Source organism: Culex quinquefasciatus, chromosome 2 (genome assembly GCF_015732765.1).
Source record: "Culex quinquefasciatus strain JHB chromosome 2, VPISU_Cqui_1.0_pri_paternal, whole genome shotgun sequence".
NCBI lineage: Eukaryota > Metazoa > Arthropoda > Insecta > Diptera > Culicidae > Culex > Culex quinquefasciatus.
Genome location: NC_051862.1, coordinates 163,993,965 through 164,007,869, shown reverse-complemented (window position 1 = coordinate 164,007,869; position 13,905 = coordinate 163,993,965). Strand labels below are relative to the sequence as shown.

The following is a 13,905-nucleotide window of genomic DNA, read 5'->3' as shown; positions in this document are numbered from 1 at the left end:
AAAATGTTTTGATTTGCTTTCTTGGGCTGTGATTGATTACGACACCAATGTTGTGGCAATCTTTTTAGTGCAATCCAATTAACGGGGCTTTGTTGAATTTAATATGCGAACCAGTTCGAATTGAGAGCACCATGTTGATTTGATTATTGTTAATAAGCTTGCTAACTTAATGAAATATGGGTGCTAAAATTTAAAAGTAGATGCTAATTTTATAATTGGATCCAGAGTTCAAAAATTATAATAGAAATAAGCTTAAATAACAGTAAGCATTACTAACATAGTTTAACTCTTATTTTCAGATAATAACCTGAAGTTGAAGGTCAACCCTAAATGTAATCTCAAGTAGTGCACCCATCACACGCAAGCAGCTCAACAACCTCGGAGATCATCCGCTCATTCGTCTGTCACGAGCTAAATCTACCACATCAACAAAGCTGATAAGAAAGCCAGCTGACAAGCAGAAGGAGCTCATCAAACTGGGAACACAAAAAAACTCAACGAAAATTATCAATTCAAACCAAAGCTTTTGCTTAATATCGTCAATCGTTTTGTGATTCGACCAAATCTTGTTCTGTGTGATCGTGGAAAATGTTTTCTCCTAACCTGTACCGTTACTTTGAAACATAATTGATTGTTTAATGCACAGAAGGTACTTGAACTTCACGTCTGTGTTTGGGAAATGCCTTTTTGCTGGTACATTTGTGCTGTCTTGATCCTGACATTCACGTGGATATTAATGAAGTGCACATTCAGAAACCACCAATACCTTCTTTTACAAATGTCTACCCTATATTTACAGTTCGTCCGAGGAGCTGTACTCGGTGGAGTCTTCTTCATCCGAGGAAGAGCTGGAGAACGAAGCCGTTCTCGAGGAGGACCCCCACTTTGATCTGCTGATCTTCACCCAGCGATGGCCCATCACGGCGTGCTACGAGTGGCGCGAAAAGAGTGCCAGCAACGTGTGCGGACTGCCCTCGCCCAGGAACATCTGGACCATTCACGGCATTTGGCCAACCAAGCTTAACACGATTGGGCCTAGCTTCTGCAACAAGACGGCGATCTTCAACGTGACCGAGCTGGCCCCGATCGAGCCCCAGCTGGAGCAGTTCTGGACAAACGTCGAGAAGAACAAGCCGTACGATTCGCTGTGGCGGCACGAGTGGCTCAAGCACGGAACCTGTGCAGCGGCAGTGCTGACTCAGCTCAACTCGGAGAACAAATACTTTGGCCAGGGCCTCTCCTGGCTGCAGCAGCACTCGATGGCCGATGTGCTCAACGAGGGAAGCGTTACGCCCGGCGCTAACTACACGCTGGCCAACATTCACGAAGTCCTTACCAATCGCTTCCAGAAGAACGTCGCCATCGAGTGTTTCTACGACCGGGAAACGAAGCAACAATTTATTAACGAGATTCGCGTGTGCTTCAACAAGGACCTGGAACTGGCGGACTGCGACGGAATCCTGTTTGAGGAAGTGGCGCTGAACTCGCCAACCCTCGGGAAAATCATCTCCAACTGCAACGTCAACAAACCGATCTTCTACCCGGCAACCGTGCCACCATCGCGCTTCGACAAGACCCACCTGTCGCCGTTCGACCTGCACCGAAAGTTTCTCGACGAGTACAAAAGCCGCAAGGCGAAGGAGAGCCGAACGATGAAGCTGCTGGTGAACATCTACAAGCTGATCCAACTGCTAAAGTGGACAACCATTTGAGCGATTTCGTCCGATTTAGTTGATTTAATTTCAGCATGGTTTTAACTAATTTTACATTATTCATTGAGATTTTCAACATTTTACTTAATCCCATCCAAAAGCGATACCTTCATACGTCAAAATGCAACTTTAGGACTTTACCAAAAAAAAAACAAGAAATTAAGTCACGCTAGCTTTGAAATTGTGAGCCAGCCTGTGTAAATATTTAACAAAAAAAAATGATTATTTTACTATTCTTTAGCGCGATTGGTATTTAATCGAAGGCTAAACGACCTGATTCCCAATAGTGATAGAAGGAAAAAACCAATACAGCAATTAAACTAATCAATTAAGCAGAAACCGAGAACCGGAGAAAAGGCGCTGCATTTTTTTTCGAAATAAAATAAAAATAAACCAAAACAAATAAACTTTCAGAACCAAACCCCCGATTTTATTCACCCATTCTCACATTCCTAATCTCTAAGGCGTCTTCGTGACGATCAGCACGGCCGACGGCACGAGCCCCAGCTTCTCCAGCGGGGTGTCAAAGTCCTCCGCCGTAAACACCTTCCGCGGAAAGGTCGTCATCAGGCCGAACGGGACCGGGTTGGGGCCCAGCTTGAGCTGGACAAACAGCCGAACGGCGGCCAGCTGTTCCTTGGCGTCGAACGTCTCCACCAGGGTGGTTCCGTCCAGCATGCGCACCTGGATGCGGGCGTTGGTGTAGGTTTTGGGGGCCGACGTCGCCGCCGCCGGGGAAGACGATACCACCGGGCTGGACAGCTGCGGGGGTGGTGACTGGACCGGCGAGGTGGCCGTTTCGCTATGGATGGGATGGAATGTTAGTTAAAGTTGTGTCTGTTGCTGAGGGGAACACCCATGAAGAGTTTTGGGGCCTTTTAAAGTATATTCTAGAGTAAACCTATGAGTCGTGGGTCTCCTATGCAGATATTACCTTTTGAAAATTTAATCTAGAACTAATGTGACCTCTGACCTCGGCCTGACAGTGTTGGTAGGGGAAATATACCCATTTTAAGCCTAATAAGCGGTCGTGTTTTAATGATGCTGGATAATCTGGAGTGTTCCTTGAAATTTACTAAAACCAAGTACACGCCCATTTTTATATTTATTTATTTTTTTTTGAGCTTTAATCAAGCATCAAACTCTCCATATGACGAAGATAGGTGTTTGATTGGAAAGGGTTAGGGTTTCCTCTACTTGTTTGGGTAAATGTCAACTTGAAAATGACAAGTTTGACGACTTGACAAGTGCCCTATGATCACACGCATGCTGTTCCATTCCGTCAATTGACATCTGTCAAGAATATCACGTTGGCAGCTCTGCCAACGTTGTCCCAATAAGGCTTTCTAGTCAGAAATTTACCAATACATTCAAAGTATGTTTACATTACAGCTGGACGATTGTTTGCATCAGGTTTCCTATCTCTTTCTAGCAAAAGTTTTTTGTCAGGCGACTTCTAGCTGGTTTTTTTGACTGACCGCCCGATATGTCAGCCAACATACTTCGCAGGGCTGTGACAGCTCGAGCTCGATCATTGTTTGCATCAGGACACTGTGACGAGAAGTTCATCATTTTTGAGTTAAATTATATTTTTTTCACTGGGCCTAGAAAGCCTTATACACTCAACCCCCGGTGGTTGGTCACTTTTTCGTTTGACACTTTTTTAGTTTGTACCCCGTTGGTTGGTCAAAGTCAAACTAAAAAGTGACGAACTGTCACTTTTTACACGGCGCTCACGCACACTATCAAAACAAACGTTAGGTAGTGTGTGTGAACTCCGTGTAAATGGGGTGTCAAACTAAAAAGTGACCCCGTTCGTTTGACAACAGTTGGTGTCAAACCATCGGGGTTTGAGTGTACAACCATGTTAAAGAAAGCTCAAGTAAACCAAACGAACCTCTGTGCGCCGTCTTTCTACAAACCAACGAGTCCACATCTTTATTAAATCCATAACGGTCTTCAGCCGGTTCCTTGAGGAACAGATTACATCGACGCCAACATTTCAAAAGGCGTCATGTACATTTTGACTATTTTCGGATTATTACATTTTCTAAAAGTACTTGTAATAAACTATCTTATCACCAAAAATGAGCAAAAGTTACTTTTACAAAGTTTTGTAATAATCAATTGAAATAAGACTACATAAACAAATTTGTTGGCAGCACCTTTGTGTGTCGATGTATCCCTGTCAACCAAAAGGGAAACAAAAGAGAACATGTGCCATAAACGTCAAATCATTCAGTGTTGTTTATGTCATCTTTTTTTCACGTGGTCTGGAATAAAATTTAGTGTTGTGTCTTCTTAGTTGAATTAATTTGGAAAATCTATATGGAATACAGCTTCTACTGAGTATTTACTTTAATTTTACGTCAAATATCTAGAAATTAACTATTTTGTGTCTTGTTTTTCTACTTTATTAGATGCAGCTTCACAGTTGGAGGAGGAAGCCGTCCAGCCAAATGAAACCTTCATATGGGAGGCTTCTTTTCGGAATGTAATCGCTTCTGCCCCACGACGGGATAATCCGTTCGGTGCGTTTCATGAAAGGTCCCGGTCGTACCAACGATCGCCGAGCTCTTGCTGCAACCTGAATTGACGATGAACGAGACTGGTATGCTGGTCAGAACTGTGGACGAACGCCTCTTCCGGAGGAATCTATTTGACAGCATTGAGAACGTTTCTTCGTGTGTCAACACTGGTGGGCCTCGTTTGCCGGTGGGCGGCTCTCCACCATCGTTGCTCCGAAACGCGGCCGGAAACAGCAAGAGGAGCCCCACGTTTTTGACGACGATATGGACGCAGATGTACAAGAAGACGGCTAACTCGAGTTCGAAGAATCTTTAGCTAACTCTGTTTTGTTATTTAACTTAGTATTTACTGCTCTGTATTCGTTTCGAAAAGAAAGCTTAAATTAATAGTTTAAAATTTAAACTTGTTTTATTTCTTTTTATCCGAACTATGACATTTGCTAACAAGTCATCTAAAAGAGGAAGTTTACATTATTAAAGTTCCCACGTTTACTCTCTTGTCCCCATATTCGTACGTTACTACCTTAAAAGATTTGAAGGCTTCGTAAACTTTTTGGTTTGATTTCTTCACTCCTTCTTCCGGGATCTATTTCTGTCCAGTTCCGCTAGCATACCAGCTGGAGCTATTTTCTTTTTTGCCACCGATCTTATCAGAAGCAGGAAAACTCCTTCCGATGCGCTGCAAGCAAAAGTTGCCAACCGGTCCCATCAACTCAGCCTTCTTCCCCACCATCACACCAACGGCCTGCGTTTGCATCTGCAGCTGCTCCCCGGACCCAGCTCGCTTGTCACCTTCGTGCTGTTCTCCACCCTAAGCATATCGATCTCATTCCGCAGCTCCTCCGTCGTCGACTGGTTGTTCCTCAACCGCAACCTCAACTCGTCATTGTCCAGCGTTTGCGCGTTCAACGTTCTCGCCAGTTCCGCCTTCTCCGACTCCAGCTCAAAAAAAAAACAGCTACAGAAAGTTCAGCCTAAAATTAATAAAAAGGCTGTGTTGTCACTGAAATTTGATAAATATTACTATTCTACTTACCTAACTTTTTTTTCTAGTGAAAACTGAATTTAAATTAAAAAGTAACATCAACTTTCCGCCAAGAAATGGGCATCAAGAAAAAAGCTACATGTACATTTTTGTCAGAAAAAGACTACGTTAACAACTTCCCATCGATTTGCAAAAAGCGCCATGTACATTTGCCAACGAAAAGAATCCCGGCTTGTGAGTGTGGCACTTGTGGTACCGTCTACGGAATTCGAGAATATCGCCCCTAGAAGTCCAGTAAGCAGCACGGCGGAAACGAGGACCTCTTCCCTTGAAACTGTTCGAGTAAGCCGGGGGCATCACGAACTTTTATATGAAATTAGAGAACTTATTTATTTTGTATTTTAAAAAGGGGGGGAGGGTAGTTTTTTAAGGGGATGATGGAATTAAGATAATTATAAAGCATATGAATATAACCCAAAAAGGAACTGGATAAGAACTTAATGTTAAAAAAGGAGAAATTGTTTATCCTTATCAAACAAGTGATGTTTGGAATCGAACAGGTACAGCCATTGGACTAATACCTGTCATTTGTTTTAAAATTGCTAGTTCTGGAACTGTATTTCCATATCCCAAAAAAATCAGGGGTTGCCCTTTTTGTTTGCAAAAACTAGCAGTTTTAAATTAGGTACACTCAACCCCCGGTGGTTGGTCACTTTTTCGTTTGACACTTTTTTAGTTTGTACCCCGTTGGTTGGTCAAAGTCAAACTAAAAAGTGACGAACTGTCACTTTTTACACGGCGCTCACGTATACTATCAAAACAAACGTTTGGTAGTGTGTGTGAACTCCGTGTAAAAGGGGTGTCAAACTAAAACGTGACCCCGTTCGTTTGACAACAGTTGGTGTCACACCATCGGGGTTTGAGTGTACTTCCTTCATATTAAAAAAATCCAGCTACTGATTATACAGATAATACAGGGTGGCCACCTCGGGAAAAAACCGGGATTTTTATCCACCGGGAAAAAACCGGGAAAAACTCGGGAATTCGACCGGGAAACCGGGAAAATATTTTTAGTTTATATAAAATTTGACAAAAGCCTCTTTAATGTATTCAAAATGTTCTTTTCTCAAATAGAATATTATTCCTGTTATTTTAAATGAAGACTTCGCGAAAACTTTGTTTGAATTTATGTAATAAACTCATGCATCTTGGCTATGGATTTTTTTTTTCTGATGTAACCTATGATATTTTTACTTGGTGAATTTGTTGTTTTTTTTTTTTAATATAGCAAATAGTTTGGGTACATGTACCCCTGGGAGTACCACGAACGGTCTCAGGTGGTGCGGAAGACAAACCCCGTAATGGCGGACATTAGTCCCAAACAAAATATTTAAGAGACAAAAAATAACAAATTGATTTGAAGCAACAAACTAACAACCATATTTAAGGTGCAGTGAATAACGGGTGAATTTTTATTATTTAAATGATAAACCTATAATTTGCTTTTTTTTACATTCGTTAAGCAATTTTAAGAATTTGAAGAAAAGTCCACCGTTTTTGAGTTTTTTCTTCTACGAATATTTGTTTCAAATTTATAAATTGTGCCAACTACCATTTAGGTATTTAAACCTTTCAAAATGTTAGTAAAAATATCTTATGTTTTATAATGTGGATATTGTCAATTCGACCTTTCTTTGCTAAAATACTAGAATTGCATAAAGTTAAAATTAGGATTTTTTTTAATTTAAGGTTCAACATTTGTCACTCAAAAAACACACTTTTAAAATATTTTTCGAGGCCCCAAAAGAAGGTTCAAGTGTTCAAAAATGAAAGCAGTTAAGAATTTTCTAAACCATTCAATTTTTTAGAGATATAAAAGAATTATTATTTTTTGAAGAAAGCAACAGCTTCTGAAAAGTACTATTAAATAGCATGTTTAAATCTGAAATCAAAACAGTTCGTGAAAATCTTTTGAATGTATATTTTGAGCAGTTTCAAAAACAATTCGTCCGTCATTAGAAATTTTCATAAAATAAAATTCAAAAAAAAATATGGGAAATGTTTGCGGGAATGAAAATTTGGTTTACAAATATGGAATATTGGAATATCTCCAAATTTATTGACATTTTCAGTAGATAGTTTAAAAGAAATAAAGGAATACATTTTATTTTGAAGCTTTATTAAGAAAACTGAAGGCGTTGTTTACTGGATAGGCCGTACAAGTTTTTAAACAACTCTAGAAACAAGATTTACCTTTTCAACCATATTTAATTTAGCACATTTTTAACGACATTTTCAATGCTTCAAAATTCAGGTCTCAATCAAACATCAATTAAAAATTTAGCAGTGCAAAACAAATAATAGAAAAATTTATAAAATAAGCCTTTGTCTCAACATTTGAAAAAGTGTTTAAAAATGCGTTTTACACTAGTTCAGTTATTTTGCAATCATTAGTCTTCAAAAAATGTAAGATTTGACGAAAACAAAAATGTCAACGAAAAAAAACTTTTTGCGAGACTAAAGATCGAACATTAAAAAAAACAAGAGATTATTAAAAAAAATATTTCAAGGTACCTACCGATTTTTTATATTTGTATGGCAATTTTCCTGCACTGCTACCAAAGTGTATACATTTTTGTTTGGACTAATGATGCAAAAAGAATTTTAAAAAGAAAGTACCTACTCACATAATTTAAGCCAAAAAATAATAACTAATTCACAGTAATTGATAATTCATGGAAAAATCGTTCTACTTGAATTCACAAAACATTTTTTCAAAGAAAATTTACGAGAATTTACATAAATGTTGATGACAAATCTTTTCTTATAAATTCTATTTCCGGCTTTCTAATAATGATTAATATTATTCTAAAAAATAAAAACGTTATTTTTATTTATTTTGAGTTAGTAAAATCTGTAGAGCATGATGATGAAAAATTCCAATCATTAGGGAAATTAGAGGTTTGGATTGGAAACAAATAAAAACGGCTTCGTTTACAACTGACTAACTTTGTCCTCAAGATATTTGAAAGCTTTCTTTATGAATTCAAACTTTGAACCAAATGTATGCGTTCAAAAAGTATGTTGATACTAACGTTAGCCTAAAAAACATTGAAATTTGTTTTAAAAACATTCCGGAAAATTTCTTCTGATCTCGGGAGAAAACCGGGAAAAAACCGGGAAATTGAAAATCGAAATCTGGTGGCCACCCTGAGATAATAATGAATGCAAAGTTTGCTCAAGATATTTTAAAGAATATAATTATTGCAAAAGCCATCCATGTGAACCAAAAGAATAACTTTTTATCGACAAAAGCATCTGTATTATTTTTAGTAAAGAGTTCAGCAGTTATAATGAGCTATCAATTCATCTTAGAAAAATGAGATGTGTAAGTAAATCTTGTACATAATCCAAGTTTAAATGATATCAATTCAAAAATTGATCATCTTGAGACCTTCAGTAGAGATAAGAATAAGTTAAGAAATATACTAAAACATGAAGATGCACTGCATTTGTTATCCAAATGGGCCCGCTTTAACATGATGAATTCAACAAATGAGTTTACTATACTTGATTGTTAATGAGGTAGTTATAATATGTTAGCTTGAAAAACTTAGGACGGACTTGATTTATTTTAACTTAGCAATTCAATTGGATTGATGAGACCTGGGAACGTTATTCTGTTCCGGAAACCAGCGAACCCAACATTTCCATCGAAAATTCCCGATAAAACCGAAACAACAACCGAAAAAAATGATGGTAGTTAAGAGACGCATTCTGGAGAACAAGAACGTCCTCCTAAAACTTGGATTTCTGTGTGCGATGTCAACCTCTTACTTGAAGTTCACATCCGTGTTAGGGAAGCGCTGAGCACGTTCGGGAAATTAAGGTTCGACGAGACTCTCTGGACCACGGTCGTGAAGTAGCGAGGAACCGACACAATGACGAAATAACTAAAAATAGAAAAGCGATGAGAACTTTGGTGGGAAAAGGATTCTTCCTGAGATCACACGGCCAGGGTTGATTAAAATACACAGCTGGACTCTTCGATCTGGTACCTACTGCACACGATGAGTAGGCTTGTCGTGTCAGTGTTCGTGTTTCTGCAACCCAAAACAAAAAGAAGCCGAATGTAACATCTGCAAGACCATCAGCAAATCGCGAAGAAATTTCTCTTACAAGCGCCACTACCTCAACTATCTTTGGAAAGAAGTCTCGATATGGCTCTGATTGATTAATGAAGAAGACCCCATTCGACCGGCACCAAACATTAAGGAGATGGAAGTATGGATAGACCAATGTCGGAGAAGTGAAGTCGAGGATCATCCACGAAGTCGCCTGCAAATTTATATGACGCACGCTCGACATTGCTACTGGTCTCGATCGAGACATGTTGGGTATAAATATCCAGTTCACAAAGCGAAAGAAACAGGTTGTCCGAACTCTTGGCATCATCCAGCTCAAGCAGCGGCACACGACAAAAGTGATCAAAAGAGAGGTCATTCGGGTGCTGCAAACCTATGGCATTGATTTGGATTTGAGTTGATTGCAGTAGACCTGGACGAACTCCTTGAAGAGCTGTAAGTATTTATTTACTTGGTCGATTCCGTTACTTCTTCAATACAACATCTTCCATTTTGTAGCCATGAAGAGAGCGTTTCCAAGAGCGAGGAAGAACAACCCCACAAAGCCGATGACGCTGATTTTGATCGTATTGATGACCTACGGAACATATTTTGAACAACTAATTTTGCACAACGTTTGATAGAAACTTGCTTGCTCACTTTCTATTGAGCTAGGTATTTATCACTCGATTTTAGTTGAAAACGCTTTAATGAGCTGTAATCGAATGTCAAAGTGCTGATATGGCAACATTAGAGGCACGCTGGAATTAGATGCTGTTCCCCTACATCCAGATGTTAGTTAAGTGGCCTAAAATCAGGGTTGTTACGGGAGAGTCGAAAAAAAATCCGCGCCAAATCCGCGCCGACCTAAAATCCGAAACCGCGCAAAATCCACGCCATATAAAAAAATATCGCGACCAACATTTTAAAAACCTAAATATTTAACTTCAAAAACATAACCTCAAAATTAAATCAAAATCTAAAATTATAATATGATAAAATTTTAAATTTTGGAAGTCTAAATATTCAAAATCTAAGATTTTTTATACATTTTGTAATCCAAAATCCTCGCTAAAATTTCACTCCGAAAGAAATTTTATTTCTGATATTTAAAATAATGTCTTCTCATAATTTCAAAATCTCTTACATAAACTAGGACTTCAAAAATTGTGGAATTCAAGAATTTAAGAACTAAGAATTTAAAAATAAAACATTTAAGAATTTACGAATTTAAGAATTTCTGAATTTAAGAATTTAAGAATTTAAGAATTTGAGAATTAAAGAATTTAAGAATTTAAGAATTTAAGAATTTAAGAATTTAAGAATTTAAGAATTTAAGAATTTAAGAATTTAAGAATTTAAGAATTTAAGAATTTAAGAATTTAAGAATTTAAGAATTTAAGAATTTAAGAATTTAAGAATTTAAGAATTTAAGAATTTAAGAATTTAAGAATTTAAGAATTTAAGAATTTAAGAATTTAAGAATTTAAGAATTTAAGAATTTAAGAATTTAAGAATTTAAGAATTTAAGAATTTAAGAATTTAAGAATTTAAGAATTTAAGAATTTAAGAATTTAAGAATTTAAGAATTTAAGAATTTAAGAATTTAAGAATTTAAGAATTTAAGAATTTAAGAATTTAAGAATTTAAGAATTTAAGAATTTAAAAATTTAAGAATTTCAGAATTTCAGAATTTAAGAATTTAAGAATTTAAGAATTTAAGAATTTAAGAATTTCAGAATTTCAGAATTTAAGAATTTCAGAATTTCAGAATTTAAGAATTTTAGAATTTAAGAATTTTAAAAATTTTAAGAATTTTAAGAAATTTAGAAATTTAGAATTTTAAGAATTTTAAGAATTTTAGAAATTTAGAATTTTAGAATTTTAGGATTTTAAAATTTAAGAAATTTAGAATTTTAGAATCTTAGAATTTGAGAATTTTAGAATTTTAGAATTTTAGAATTATAGAATTTTAGAATTTTAGAATTTTAGAATTTTAGAATCTTAGAATTTTAGAAATTTAGAAATTTAGAATTTTAGAATTTTAGAATTTTAGAATTTTAGAATTTTAGAATTTTAGAATTTTAGAATTTTAGAATTTTAGAATTTAAAAATTTTAGAATTTAAGAATATAAGAATTTAACAATTTAAGAATTAAAGAATTTAGGACTTTAGAATTTAAGAATTTATAAGCTTAAGGATACTAAAATCATTTTAGATTTGAGAAATTTTTTCTTAATGTTTTGAATTTGATATTTTTTAGTTTTTAAATTTTGATTTTTAAATTTTGATTGTTTTTAAATCTTCAAATTTTCGATTACCCAAATTTTTTGTATTTTGAATTTCAAATTGGGTACTAAAGCCCTATGTCATTTTTTATGTACAACGGTAAAAAATACGATCAAAAACCATTTCTGATCACTTTTTTTCATTTTAATGCAAAAAAAAAAATGACAAGACAACATTTTTTTTGATGGATCAACTGTGGTCCCCTTGGAACGAGCTGTCAAGTAGGAACTTTTCTGTCAAGAAGGACCGCGAGGTTAATTTTTCAAAATTGATTTAAAAATCCATTTTAAACTCTATGTGGTCGTACAAAGGGTCATTGTACTCAGAAAAATAAGCTTTATCGCTGTAAACAATAATATCACGAATCTAAGCTTCATTTTAGGACCCAATTGCTAAATTTTTAATTTCGAAATTTCAGATTTTTTAAATTACGATTTTAGAAATTTCGAAAAAATAATAATATGTATTTGATTTTTTTTTGTTATTATAAAAACTATCAAAAAAATTTTTTTCGAATTTTTGAATTTCTGAAGCTTTGAATTTGCAATGTTCTGATCTTTTTATTTTCGCCAAGAATGTTTAAATTTAGAAAAAAAAAATATTTCTACCGATTAAATTCCATTCCAAAATTCTAAAGAGGAGGCCAGCTTCTGTTACGTCCAATCAAGCTCATATTTGGCGCCCACCAGAACAAGCCCCAATAATAGTTTTTGTTACACATTCTAATGTATATCTTAGGGAAAAGTTTGTAATATTTGATTTACAAAATTAAAAATTGAATAAATCCAGTATAAAATTAAAAATAAATAAGGTTAAAAATCATTACTCAAAACTCAAATGAAATTAAATATTCAGAGCCGGAGATGTTAAGAAATGACAAGAAACATATAAAAAATAATTTCTACATTATCTTTATCTTCATTTTTTGACGTTTCGTACTAAGAAAATACAAACAAACATTTTCAAAATTGCCATCCGCGCGAAATCCGTGCCTGAGCAAAATTAGCTAGCAAATCCGCGCCAGATCCGCGCGAAACGCGCCATCCGCGCGATCTGCGCCGTCCGTAACAACCCTGATAGTATCATTACCATCATTTAATACACCGTTGAATAACTTTCCAATGATCAAAAAAGCAGTGAATCTCAGTGATATCTACTTATTGTTACATATTTTTTTAACCAGATCTCACATATCTGTGTGAATACTATGCCGGAATACTTAATCAGAATATGTTGGATAAGTTATCAAATCCAAGCAAGGCCAAATGCTTGAATTACGCTTTTTCTCAAGCTTTTGTCACTTGAGTAATATTGATAGTTTAGATACAAATAATTTCCGTATCATTTGTGTGACCCTTTTCCGCTTACTCACCCAGCCTGTTTGGCCCTCCGGGCCGCCTTGTCCGCCTCGATCTGTGCCTTCACCCGGTCCCGGGCCGCCTTCTCCTCCGCCTTTTCCCTGCGCCGCTGGTCCATGATCTTCTTCATCTCCTGCTCCTCCATTTTGCGCTTCGCCTCCAGCATGTCCTTGCCCGACTTGATGCGCAGCCGTTCCCGCTCGAGGGCCTCCTTCTTTTCGTTTTCCTCGCGCTCCTGGCGCTTTCGTTTCATCTTGTCCTCCAGCAGGGCCAGCTGTGCTTTTTTCTCCTCTTCCGTGAGCGGTTTTTTCTCCTCGGTCGATTCCGAGAAGCTGCTGTGCTGGGTCTTGGCAGCATGGAACTCGACCTCCTCCTGGGATTTGAACAGCTTGCCACACTCGTCACATTTGAGCGACTTGGCCACCTGAGCCGGCTCATCGGCGGCGGCGGCAGCAGCAGCAGCGGATGCCTCTGTCGGGGCCGCTCCGTCTTCTGTTGCTGGAGCCGACGATGCTCCGCTGCTGCTCGAGGGAATGTCCTCGTCGGCGTGAGCCAGCAGCCACTCCATGGCCGCTTCGACGCCCTTGTTGTTGGTCACCTGGATGGCTCGCTCGCTGCGAAGGAAGAACCGGGTTAGGTTTGTTTGAGCGGTTTCAGCCGAGAAGACAAGTAAACTTACGCTCTTTCCTTGGGGAATCCCATGTCCATGAGAGTTTGGATGTCGGACATTGTGGCTAGTACGAAAATACACCGAAAATCACGAACAAATCACTACTTTTATCAATAATTCCCTTTAATTGCGAAAAAAGAATTCGAGGCAACAACCGCTGAGTTGTGTTTTTTGGAAATCACAAACTGACACTGACAGCAGTTTCAGGTAAGCTGGGTCCTTTTCGAGTGACAGTTTTT

At 37.1% G+C, this 13,905-nt stretch overlaps 2 protein-coding genes across 3 annotated transcripts in view; one reads left to right on the top strand and one right to left on the bottom strand.

The window, feature by feature from the left end:
- Positions 1-2,128, top strand: part of LOC6043294 (ribonuclease Oy) — a 5,206-nt gene extending 3,078 nt beyond the window's left edge. The window contains exons 2-4 of one of the 2 annotated variants that reach the window (XM_038253309.1): positions 300-507; positions 651-741; positions 800-2,128. In XM_038253309.1, coding sequence (XP_038109237.1) covers positions 680-741; positions 800-1,712 — 975 coding nt within the window. In that variant the 5' untranslated portion in view covers positions 300-507; positions 651-679 and the 3' untranslated portion in view covers positions 1,713-2,128. The remainder of the gene's footprint in view (positions 1-299; positions 508-650; positions 742-799) is intronic. The other variant, XM_038253308.1, reaches the window with a different exon arrangement.
- Positions 2,116-13,871, bottom strand: LOC6043295 (UBX domain-containing protein 1). Its single transcript, XM_001858286.2, has 3 exons — positions 13,676-13,871; positions 13,011-13,610; positions 2,116-2,514 (listed from the first exon to the last, which is right to left on the bottom strand). The coding sequence occupies exons 1-3, from the start codon at positions 13,723-13,725 to the stop codon at positions 2,172-2,174; spliced, it is 993 nt and encodes a 330-aa protein (XP_001858327.2). The 5' UTR covers positions 13,726-13,871; the 3' UTR covers positions 2,116-2,171.
- Between the last annotated feature and the right edge of the window lie 34 nt (positions 13,872-13,905).